Genomic DNA, 12,592 nt, shown 5'->3' on the forward strand with positions numbered 1-12,592 from the left:
TATGGTCTAAGGCTGGGATCTCTGGGTGAATGAGGTGAAAATATACCTGCTCTATCAGCGAGTTTGACGTTTTAACATCTCTTTCAGCTCCGCCTAATCCAATCATTATTTCGGAGAGCGGCTGGATAAATGCTTAGACCTTTTGCTCCCGCCTTCGAAATTCTCTTGTGAAAGTGAAAATATTCCGCCCTTGACGGGGACACGCTGGCAATCTGCGGATGAAAAAGGGAGGTGAGCCCACATGACCTCGCTCTCTTGACTTCAAGAACTTTCTTTAATTATTATCCCACACACATTGTTGGCACGTTGTTGTTAGATTTCTGATATCAATAATCTGGACTGACTATCTATGAGGTTTGAGAAAAAAACAACTTCTACTTAAAAAATCATTCTCGTGGTGTGGAGGAGACTCTGAAACAGTTGTCAGATCATGATGAGAGATGTCTTTAAATTTACTTTAAAGGAGACATATTACGCTCATATTCAGGTTCATCATTTTAACGTGGGTTATTACTTGAAAAGGTTCACATGCTCTAATGTTAGGTAAACACATCGGTTTCCTCGTACTGTCTGTTCCCGCAGCTCCTCTGTCCAGCCTCTGTCCGAAACACTTGGTTTTTCTGTGTCTTTAAGGCCTCCAAAAGAAGCCCAGCCTGCTGTGATTGGCCAGCTGGCCAACTCTGTTGCGATTGGTCAGCTGCTTCCAGCGCACTTAGGAAGTGTCAGAGCCATACGGTTGAGGCCGTGTTCTTGAGCCACAGCCAGCTAGGAGATCGCAACGTGATTGGTTGTACACGCACAAGCGAAGCATAAGCAGACATGCAAAGCATAATGTGTCCTTTACAGTCCACATGGGCTGGGAACTCCTACGTGGATGATCCAATAAACAACAGAACCGCAGAACATTTAACTCCAGTGTATTTTTAGTACTTGGAAATAAAAATGTAACTGATTCAAGATTTGGAAAACGTTTAAGTGTCTCATCCAGAGTGAATCATTTTAAAAAGAGATTTTTTTTGGAAACTTTTGACACGCGCTATGAAACCAAGCCATAACCATGAGTGACTGCATCACCTCCTCTCATCTGAACGCTCCACACGCTTACAACCAAACACTACGCCGCTTCTCGGCCTCTGACCCACTGCTGTCGACTGACCCTCGCACTGAATCCAGCCCACGCTTTCCAATCGACCTTCTTCCATTCTGCCCCTCCGCCTACGGCTGGTGTCATACTTCTGCGAGGGTGCGTGGGTCCGCCAGGGTGAAGTGGGTTACACTTGGACGCGTGTACACACGCCGATTTGAGCAACATTTCATTTCAGATTCTTCAATCTCTGGTAGGAGTTATTGTCACTGCGTGCGGATCTTTTCTCCTATTTTTTTTTTACTTTCAGCTCGATTTGTGATCCAGAGCGTACGTGGCCGACATCCTAAGTATTTCTGGGAAGTAGACGAAACGGATTCAAATTGCAAGTGTCATAATGAAATCAATATCGTGTTAGGATCAAGTGTTTTTTTCCCTGCAGAACTGTGTTTGGATTGGCAAACTCTGTACAAGCCACATCTGACAGCAGGTGGTGGGTTCAAATGAGCTGGTCGACCCTGACCGAAGGAGTTAAACCTTAGCACCGGTTGAAATCATTTTCCAAGGGTCAGAGGTCAGGATCAGGGAGTTCAGAGGTTAAAGGCAGGGACGTGTCGCGGAGTGAGCACTAAAAAGAGCTCGATTGATAAAACCGAAAGGAGAAAAGATCTCTGATGTGAATTGTTATCCTTGCGTGGGTTTTTTTTCCCCTCTTTTCTTTTTTGCTATCCCATCCCTCACAAACACATGCACAGTAGTCCATGTGGAAGCATGACCTCGCATCAACTCCTGCTGCCGAGAAAAACCAACCTGGACTTCGTGGCGGGATATTAATGACTTGTCAGCCAAGATGTGTTGTTCGGCAGACAGCATTGAAAAAATCTGTCCCGGCTTCGCGCGGCTGCACACCTGGTCTCACACGGCTCGAATGAAAGTCACAGTTCATCTACTTGTAGCTTCTGTGTCCAAACAGTTCCAGAGATAAATAAATGGAGAGATTAATCTGTTGTCTGTAATCTGTTCATTTTTCTCGATTAATCGATTAGTTGTTTGAAATGTCATAAAATGGTGAAAAATTACGATTGTGTTTCCCAAATCCCAAGATCATGTTTTAATGAAGCTGAAATCATCGAATTTGGACTTTCCCCCCCATAAAAACTACTTGAACCGATTAATCAATTATCAAAATGATTGGAGATTAATTTATTAGTCGAATACTAATCGATTAACTGTTGCAGCTCTATTACCGACCATGGATTAGACTGGTGCATATCTTATTATGACATCATATAATCATGTTATATTGTAACGTGACCTTCATTAAATGTCACATGAAGTGTTGTCAAAGTCCGATCTGACTTCTTCTTCCCCATTGCATGGTCCGATTACAGACGTTTATGATGAGGTATAATCAGCGGTGAACAAAGTACACAACTCCATTACTTGAGTAAAAGTATAGATACTCCTGGTCAAATGTTACTCCAGTAAAAGTGAAAGTTGCTGAGTCAAATTATCACTTGAGTTAAAGTACAGGAGTACTTGCTTTTTAAAAATACTTAAGTATTCAAAGTGGCAACACCACTTAGACAATCAAGATACACGCAGAACTACATTAACACAGTTTATGGAGTTTTGCATTTTTTGAAGAAAGAAATAAATCATCTGCTGACTCCAACGCAAATCTCACAAGGCCGGCCTTCGAAGAAATGTAGTTGAGTCTCAAAAACTGTACTAAAGTACAGTCCTTGAGTATATGTACTTGTCCGCCACTGGGTATAATGAAAACAATCAAAAGTGCAGTTGACGGCCTTCATCACACACCCGCACGCGAGAAGGTTCTCCGTGCAATTGGATACGATTACCTTCTGCTCCTTCACTCAACATTCCCATCACGTCTGGTCTCCGGCGACTCTTACGAGACAGCTTACTGGTCTGCGTCCCCATTTACAGTCGGGCTCACTCTTCGGATCAGTGCGGGAACAGGGAATCTCTGAGTTTCTGTCAGCGGCGATGTGGAGCGATACGCACGAGATCGGACGGGGAGGCTCGAGTTTTACACGTGCAACTTGAAAAGTCTGAATAGTTGTTGTCGGTGAAACAAATACACGTCTCAGTACCTCGCTAATATTTTATGCTTTCAACCTGTTTCCAATTTTTGGATTTTTGACTGCAAACTCGCCTAACTGCATAATTCTAGATTTTAAAATTTTAAATGAGCAAAATCGGACTATGTGCTCGAGCAGCTATTGCGGCGCTCTGGGTAATAATCCGCCACATTTGAGAAGAATCACCGTGCAATTCCAATATGATGGACGACATTTTATTACTATATATATTATATACACTTTTTGAGAAAGTAGAAGAGAAGTATGAGGCAGCATCACACTCCCTGCTGAGCTTTTTATACTTCTGTTCTGTTTCCAAAAGCCCTGATATTAGGTGATTATCGCTGAGCGTCACAATATCTGAAATTCGTTTTCCTAAATTTAAACTGATTGTTTAATCATATTTTGTCTTCTGGATTCAATCAGCCGGTTTCCTTTTATCTTGTATTTACCACTGGGAATTGTGCAAGAGTCAAAATGGGAATTTGTCATGCATTTCGTTTCAGACCTTCTCGCGTAGGAAGTATAATATGTGTTTAAATATATTGTAATATTGTGAAGCCCTCATGGGGCTTCACAATATTACAATATTGTTCTGACATCTCTATTGTCAGAATCAAAAGCTAAAATTGCTTTGGTTCCGACCATAATGTTGCTGAAGGTTTTACCTCTGTTTTTCAGGGCTGATTACGTATTCCACAGTTTGTGCATGTTATGACACAAAATTGACAACCTGGAAGAAAAAAACCCCAAACATATGCAACCATCTGATTGCCTCGTTGAAGCTGAACTGAGATGACGGGGTCACACGCGGCGCTCACACGGACAGCTGGTTGCTGTCGTAATATCATACGCTTCAAATATTTGCAATAACACTTTAATACCTTGTGGGCCTTCAAAATGTCAGTTCAGTCTGTAACAGGCTGTTCTCCGAGGAACTCCGAGATTTCATCTCAGATATATATATATATATATATATATATATATATATATATATATATAAAGGATATGCCACTGAGGCCAACATCAGAAAGGTGAATGAAAAAGTGAAAACAATGTGTGTCTAACTGCAGAGGGCTCGAAAATAAAATGAGCTGCAAGAGCGATTCATATTCCTGGAGATTATGTCGTTTCTTTTGGCTTTATGAAAGTGAGGAGGGGAAGAAGGGATGAAAGCCACAACCCACACCTTCTCTGCAGAAAACCCTTCAAACATTGACGGGAGCAAAAATAACACCGCCGCTGCTAAAATCTGGGGCCTGTCGTCATCCTCAAAGAGACATGCACATCAAAGGCAGATATACATTTCTATCTGCCGCAGTTAGACAAATGAGAGTTTGGAGCTTTATGTGTGACAGAGTCTAACTCAGTCAAGGAATCGCAAACGATGCGTTGGGAAGATGCACTGCGCCGTAATCCACTGGTGTGAATAGCTCCTTTGATTACCAATGTCCTGTTTGAGATCTTCCGCGTGCCCGCTCAACAAAGAGGAGCTTTGAGGCGAGCGTGGTCAGCCTTTCCGCTCGTCTTGTGATGTTGCATCATCAGAGGGAGAGCTGGTCAAACAGCATCTGCGACCACAAACAGATGAAGCACTGAAACAACATTGAATCTATCCTCCTGAGTCCGATATGCGTCACCTCAGAACCCTCGAGACATTTTCAAGTTTGATGAAAGAAATGAGACGTGGATTTGTCCTCTGTTTCCGTCCTCATGTATCCATGTGGATTCGTTACATACCGTGACTTGGTTTTGTTTTCTAACCTTAAAAGGAAAGCGACCTGCTGTGGCTCAGGAGGTAGAGGAAGAGTCGTTGGTGCACCGACCTTTCCCAGCTTCCGCCGGTCCGCACGCCGATGTGCCCCTTGGGCACGACACTTAACCCGGCTCTTCCACTAGTGTATGAATGTGCGTGACATTCCTGTAAAGCACTTTGAGTGGTCTATTTTGGATTTTAGATGAAGAAGCTGAAGGAGCATGAAGAGTACTCAAAGTATGAAAGTTACGAAAAAGATGAGTACGAGCCGGAATGTCCTAATTGGCAGAAATGGAATATCATAGTCATAATAATGTTTGCAATGGTGTGTTGCTGCTAAGACGTACACGACACGGACACAGCAAGTCGGCTGGTTGTGTCACATACTGTACATTATGCAATGCAATAGCCTTGTGGCTGCAGTCAAATAAAAAACAGTTATTCAGCAAATGTTCTGGATTTAAACCTGTGAATTGAGCTCCAGCCGCCGTGTGTGGAACGAGAGACAAAAGTCTGTCGTGCCGACTCGCAACACTGCGTATTCACCGGCACATCCGTGTTCGCCGAGGTGTGATGTTGACGGCAGCAAAAATATAAAAATATGAAATGCTACTACACAAACTGCTGTCACATACAACAGTAGTGATGGTTTTGTCTGCAGTTCGGGGTACTCACCAGAGGGGGCGCTCTCACACGCCTGTAGGTTACACGTGTCGGTGCTCTCAGGCCGCGGCTCGTGGTCACAATGAGCCTGATCCACTTCTGCGTCCGCCTCGGGCGTCGTGTCGACACATTTGATGAGGCGATGCTGCACTCCGCCGCCGCAGGAAGCTGAACACTGCAGAGAGAGTTTTATGTAAAAATAAATACATATATATATATATATATATATATATATATATATATTTATCCTTTATCAAACCAGAGACGGACGGTTGCTCACGCTGTGCCAGTGATTCCATTCATTCAGTCGCTGCTGTGGACATGTTTTTTTCGCCTGATCAAAGATGAAAGATGTTTAGACTCTTCCGGATGTTTTGCCACTGCTGATGTGGTTAAAGGATTTAAAAAAATGTAAAAAAGATTTCGGTTAAAGGATTAAATGATTCAAAAGAGACGACAGAGAATTAAAAAGAACTTTCCTTTGTGGAAAGGCCTGAAGTTCAGACACCGGTCGTGATTGTTTGATGGTGTGTTGACCAAGTGATCACGTGGACTGCTCCCGTCCTCGGATCTTTACACTGGCTTCCTGTTTGTCAAAGAGTTGACTTCACAATACGACTGTTGGTTTACAAAGCACTGAACGGTTTAGGGCCAAAATACATTTTCTGATCGTCTGCTTTGCTACGAACCATCCAGACCTCTGAGGTCGTCTGCTCTCTGTCTGCTCTCTGTCCCCAGAGTCAGAACTAAACACGGAGAGGCAGCGTTCAGTTTCTATGCTCCACAGATCTGGAACCAACTCTCAGTTCTTTTAAATCAAGTCTGAAGACATATTTCTGTTTGCCGCTGCCTTTCAGTGAATAAACTATCTATGCCTTGCTTGTCCTGCACTGTAACTTTTATCACCCGTCTTATTCTACTTTGACATGATTTTCGTTCATTTTCTCTTTTTAATTATTGTACTTCAATGTGATTCGATATGCGTTTCTTCCCAATGCTTTTAATGTTTTATGTAAAGCACTTTGAATTGCCTTGTTGTTGAAATGTGCTACACAAATAAAATTGCTTTGCCTTACACAATGGAAAAAAAGTGGATATTTAAATCGTACAGTCAATACATTTCTCTATACGTCACTGAGCACCTTTTCAAAACATCATGTAAGAAAACGTACATTTTATTTTACAGCTACAGTATGTCGAGCAACGTCTGTCCTCTGGGTTTGAAGTGCTGTTCAGTTGTTCTAGGTTAGGTCTCCAAAAGAAATGCAGTAAAAAAAAAAAAAAATACTCCAGTGAAAATACACTGTACAATCCGAGAGGTTTTCGAAGAACTGTATTTTCTCTGGCTGTTCTGGATCCAGTCAATACAATTCTCTTTGTTCATTATGTCCTTTTCTAAAGCATTAGGAGTAAAACCCCTTTCAGCCACATTACATCAGGTTATGCACCAGGAAAACAATGATTCAGTAATCTATAAATGTCTTGTTGGTTTCTGTGGTTGAACTAATATGAAGACCTTTGAAATGTGTGTGTAATGTTTTTGGTGCCGCTTTCAAGCGCACAGACATATTGATCTCATCTTTCTACACACACAGTAATAACTACTGAGGCTGAAAAGTATTTAGAAAATAAATAATGATATAGACAGTTTGAATTACTTTATAGATTTGTTGGACGTTTTTTTGAACAGACTTGAGCAGTCTGAGTGTGTCTCTGTGTGTGTGTGTCTCACTGTGTGTGTGTGTGTGTGTGTGTCTCTCTCTGTGTGTGTGTGTGTGTGTGTGTGTGTGTGTTTTGTACCTGTCCCCATGATCCAGTCAGCCACTGAGCACAAGGCTGGCTGTTACACGACTTGATGTTGCTGGGCTGAATGTCCCAGTCACATCGATCCTCCTCCGGACATGTGACTATGCGCTGCTGCTCACCTCCTCCACACACCTCAGAGCACTGGACAGCACGCACGCACCCACGCACACACACACACACACAAAACTCAGAACCTCCCACCAAAACAAAGGCATCAGCCCCAGAAGATGGACACACCAAATAAATACAGCAGGAGCGTAGGAAGAAGTGCACTCAAAATCCTATTGAAAACACAATGAACTGTATTGTATGCTTTCAAAAAAAAAGGTATATAATATAACTAAAATTGAATGTGGGTATATTAACTCAAGAGCAGGTTTTATCGTCGACCTAATTTTTTTAGATACAAATTCCAATGCTACCCTTCTTTATCTTCTATCCAGAGTACTCCTCCATAACATCTCTCGTCACTTCCCTCGTGCTGCTCACCTGACCCCAGGAGGAGGTGTACCAGTCGAGACACGGCTGAAGGTTACAGGGTATTTGGGTTTGGGGCCTGGAGGACATGGCCCGGCAGTGGAAAGGTCGCAGGGGTCTCTGATCCCGCATGTCGAAACACTGGACCTCGCGTGATTGGATGCCGCCTTCACAATTCTTAGAGCACTGGGGGGGAAATAACACGACATGACATGACTGTCATTAAAAACTGCTTGCGCTGCTGGAGCTGGTAAGTGACCCGGAGTAGTGAGTCGAAGGTGACGGGCGTTCGCTGTGAGGTTGAAATACGCCTCAACACTCAAGTGAGAAGCTGCACCGAGCCGGAAGAAGCTTCACAGTACGCGGCGGATGAGGAGTAACACGTCTTCGAGGCCAAACAAGCACTTTCGGATGCCTCGGACTTACTGCACTTCTGACCGACTGAAGCCTTCAAAGACTGATACTCGTAGAATTTACGAAAAGGAATCCTTCTCGCTGTCGCACAAAGAATCTGGGAAGATGTGAGTGTTTTTTTCCCCCCCGAGTATTTACGAAGAATCTACAGTCATGCTTCGATCATTAAAGTTAGAAGAATGTGTGACAGTCATCTAACAATCCACTTCACTCAAATCCACACAGTGCCGACATCCTGTTGGTACGAGATAGAGTCAGGGGATCGCCACACTCATTAAGGGGTTCATCCTCTGCGGACCACGACAGACAGTCTGTGCCAAATTTCGTGCCAGTGCCTTTGACGGAAGTTCTTGGACCGATCGATATTGTCGCCAGGCTGCAGAGCGTCTCAAGACATTAATACAAAAATGTCATAATAGGATTTAAAAAAAACAATTGTTTTTAACGGTAAAAATGTGTAAACAACCCCCCCCCCCCCCCCAAAAAAAAAACAAAAAAAAAAACAACAACAGTATAACAATGAAGAAATCATGAAAGTGTTTCGGTAGTAGTCTTCTCACCTTACTCCATTCCCCGAGTTTCCATGTGGAGCAGGGGCGCAGGTAGCACCGCTGGGCGGGCGCAGGCCGCTTGGCCGGATCGCAGTCAGCGTCGGAGCCGGTACTACAGTCCAAGGTTCTCCAGATAGCACCGAGGCCACAGCTGGTGGAACACTGCAGCGACAGCAGAGCGCCACTTAAACTTCACAAACTGAGGTATGGATGCACAAACAGCTCAACAGCATGAACAATAAGCCTCACTGGCAAAAAAGAAATGCAAATGATGTAAAATCCTGCGGTCCGGCTTTAAGCATTTTCATGACATGCAAATGAATGCAAATTCTTTAAATGATTTGGCCCAACACAGCAGGGGTGTGGGCAGACGGAACCGCCTTTTCAAATGTGCCGCATTTAAAAAATAAATTAATATGTCATCACATTAAATGGACAAACAAGAGTTTGCATTATCTCGGGGGGGCAAATTGTGTCTCCGGGGGAATTCAGTTAAAAACGTGTGCCTGCATGATAAAAGCAGATGCGACACAAGAAACAGTGAAGACGCGTGCTGGGGTGTCAGAGTGAGTGTGGATTAAAGCGAGACTCACAGCGCTCCAGTTGCCGGCGACCCAGGAGGCGGCGGTGGTGGCTTGCGTGGAGGCCGCGGATGTTGGAACGGAAGGTGGCCTCAGAGTAGGTGGATGTGTGGACGAGAGGAGCGCAGCAGGTGTTGCCGATTCCACCCCCGTCGCCGGTGTTGTGCCGCGTCGAGGCGGGGCGGCTGAGTTCGTCGGGACCCCGTGAGAAGGGGCAGGACCCCCGATACTGCTGCTGGGAACGATAACGTCATTGTAGTCGAAATCGGCTGAAGCACACGGTGGCGCTTGGGATGCGAAGGCAGGCGTCCGCTCCACCGCGGCTGGCAGGAGGTCAGCCGGAGAGGGCCGAGCGGCTCCCTCCGGATCTGTGGGAGGAACGGTCTCGGTACCGGTTAATGACGTGGTGTCTTCAGAGGCCTCTTGGCTACCTGGGATGAGCACAGGGAGAGGGGTGGATCTCTCAGAGGCAGGACGTCTTGAGGTCGCACCGAGGTCAAGGTCAGTCTCCCACGAATTAGCCTCGCCAGTGGCGTACACCGGAGCAAAAGTGGCGTAATCCAAGTTCAAGCCCTTCGACGTGAAGGGAGTTGGAAACAGTGTCGGTTGACTAACTGTTTGAGGTATTTCTAAAGCACTCTCATCCAGTTGGTCTTCGGACTTAACCTGAATTACAGTTTCTGGCTCGGGAGGCTCTGGACTCTCCACATCTTCTCGTTCCGCAGAGACATCCGGACCTTCGTCGTAACTGTACACGTAATCTTCATGTTGCTCCTCCTCCTCCTCCCCCTGAGCGTCCACTGCTGTCGAAACAACTGTGCTAATACTTGTTTGGCGTCCGGGAGCGGGAGCAGCGTGTTTTGGCGTCACAGTGGCATCCTCGGTGTGAGTTTCCTCCTCAGTGAAGTAGTCATAGTGACCGTCGGTCACCTCCACGTATTGTCCCCGTGTCACTTCCTGTTCAGGCTCCTTTGTGGTGGATGTCAGACTGGGCGCTGTGCTCATGTTCTCAGGCCACCGCGCATCGCCGGGTCTCTCTCTTGGTGTCTGTGAACGCCGAGTCGTAGACATCGGTGGAGAGTGAGTCATAGACACAGGCAGGAGATAATCCTCCGAAAGAAAGTCGTCCAAATCTGTCCCTGCCTCCCCGCTGTCCTTCGCGTTGTCCGGATTTGTGTCCCGTGGCTCCTCCGTGTTCACCGTGTGGGCAGGGGCCTTTGTAACGGCCCGGGTAGCCGTGGGAGCGGCTGTACTCTCCACAGGGGCCTTTTCATTCACACTGGGGCCCGGCTGCTCCTCCCGCGGGGGACGGAGTCCGCGGCCGTCCCCCGAATCCTTCCCGTCGCGCTCAAAGTCGTCCGACAGGTCCTCATGGAAGTTGATGAAGTTATAGTCGTAGTAAAAATCATCCACCTGAACACTGTTCTGATCGATATCTTCAATGTTGTTGTGGTAGTGGAAATCTCCCTCGACAGCGTCGCTGAGTTTGTGAGGAGTCCTCGGCTGGGCTCTGGTCGGGCCGTGCTTGGCGGGAGGCTTGGCCTCGGGTACGGAGTTGATCTCGTTGAGCACTTCTTTGCTCGGCCAGCCGCTCCCCGACCAGTCGACACCGCCGAAGTTGTCCACAACCTGCGGACAGTCCTGAGCGTAGCAGGCGCCGGCGGCCAGAGGTTTCTTCTGGGGGTCGCAGTCGGCGCCCGTGTTTCTCGAGCAGGTCACGTTGCGGCGACGCACGCCGCTTCCGCATGTCAGTGAACACTGCCGGAGAGAAAAGAGAGAACAACGCGCGTCAGACATGCATCGGGAGCTCCATCGCCGTTCCCCCCCGGGCCGCTGTGATTAACAGGCGCAGAGTTCAATGCATTTTGAAAGTTGAAAAGTAAAAAGCGCAGTGCAGGTTTTCAAATGCAATACGCGCCAAAGTGTGGAGAGGTGCTGTCCAAAGTCTCTGTGACCCAGATTCACGGAACGCCTCGGCAGCAGCGCAGAGACATTCCCCTCGCAAGCCTCGACAACTGTAGAGCCAATTAGAGAGGGCGAAAGGCCGAGGCGAGAGCTCGCGGCTTCCAATCAATACTGGATCACGCCCCTGGTCTACCACTCGCCCCCTCGCAGACGAAGGGGTCAAGCTCTTTTTTTAGGCCTCACACTGACATTTGGACCTAACGATGTCGAGCGAGGACAAATTTCAGGGACTAAACGACACGACAAGCCTCTCAGAGGAATTTTACAGAATGTCAACCTGGAAAGTTTAGGGAACACATAAAAAAAATTCAACAGGATTCCTCCTTTGGGGTCAAGAACGTCGGCCGTGTTCTCGGTTCATGTCCGACAGTTGCGGAGCCGTTTCAGTCCGAGCCACGTTACGTCTAACAAACCAACTTTGCCTTCCACAGAGGCGCGGGCGAATATAATGAGGTGCGGAGACACAGCGGGAGAAGTGTAAGGTAGAGTCAGGGATTTCAAACCGGTGTGAACATCATTAACTCAGGCAATAGCAATAGCTGTAAATGCGCCTTTGAATTCCCTCCTCTCTCTTTCTTCCTTTATCTGGATCCCCACTAGCCTCGTATTCCTGGGCTGTGCACGCGCGCACACAAAAAATAGGGAGAAGGAAACATCTTAAAAGCTCATTCATGCGTTTCTGAAACACGTGCTCTTCTACGCGTGAGAAGCCCAGACGGATTTGAAGGAAATGACTTTTGTGTAGTTATCGCCGCGGTCACAGAACCAAAAAACGAGGATGTGTGTGTGTGTGTGTGTGTGTGTGTGTGTGTGTGTGTGTGTGTGTGTGTGTGTGTGCGCACCACTTCAATTTATATTCACAAAAGGACGTGGGTGCGAACTTTCTTCAGACACGTTGCCAAAGTGAAGAAACACACTCCACAGGGACGAGAAGATAAGAGCACGGTGTCTGGGGACGGGCGGAACACTTAGGCACCCTCGTGTTCAAGCCCGGACTCACCTTTGACCAGCTGCCGGCGGTCCAGTCCGCCGGGCAGGGGATGTCGGTGTTGCAGGAGGACAGGGCCCCGGGTTTGGGAATGTGCTCACAGTCGCTGGGCTGCAGGGCCTTCTGCTCCTCCGCACTCACTGCCTGGATGCAGAGCACCGTCCTCGCAGCCAGGCCCGAGCTGCCGCAGCTCGCCGAGCAT

General features: G+C 46.8%; 1 protein-coding gene across 4 annotated transcripts in view; it reads right to left on the reverse strand.

Moving 5' to 3' along the window:
• LOC118302087 (A disintegrin and metalloproteinase with thrombospondin motifs 7) overlaps positions 1 to 12,592 on the reverse strand; it is a 60,658-nt gene that overhangs the window by 4,597 nt on the left and 43,469 nt on the right. For 2 of the 4 annotated variants that reach the window (XM_035627945.2, XM_035627944.2), the window contains exons 18-23: positions 12,403 to 12,592; positions 9,450 to 11,195; positions 8,866 to 9,018; positions 7,904 to 8,077; positions 7,409 to 7,555; positions 5,621 to 5,783 (exon numbers count right to left, since the gene is read on the reverse strand). The exon at positions 12,403 to 12,592 is cut by the window's right edge and continues 24 nt beyond it. In XM_035627945.2, the coding sequence (XP_035483838.2) occupies positions 5,621 to 5,783; positions 7,409 to 7,555; positions 7,904 to 8,077; positions 8,866 to 9,018; positions 9,450 to 11,195; positions 12,403 to 12,592 (2,573 nt within the window). Of the gene's footprint in view, positions 1 to 4,219; positions 5,784 to 7,408; positions 7,556 to 7,903; positions 8,078 to 8,865; positions 9,019 to 9,449; positions 11,196 to 12,402 lie in introns of those variants that run through there. The other 2 variants (XM_035627946.2, XM_047331456.1) reach the window with 2 other exon arrangements.

The sequence above is a fragment of the Scophthalmus maximus genome, chromosome 4 (assembly GCF_022379125.1).
Source record: "Scophthalmus maximus strain ysfricsl-2021 chromosome 4, ASM2237912v1, whole genome shotgun sequence".
Lineage (NCBI taxonomy): Eukaryota > Metazoa > Chordata > Actinopteri > Pleuronectiformes > Scophthalmidae > Scophthalmus > Scophthalmus maximus.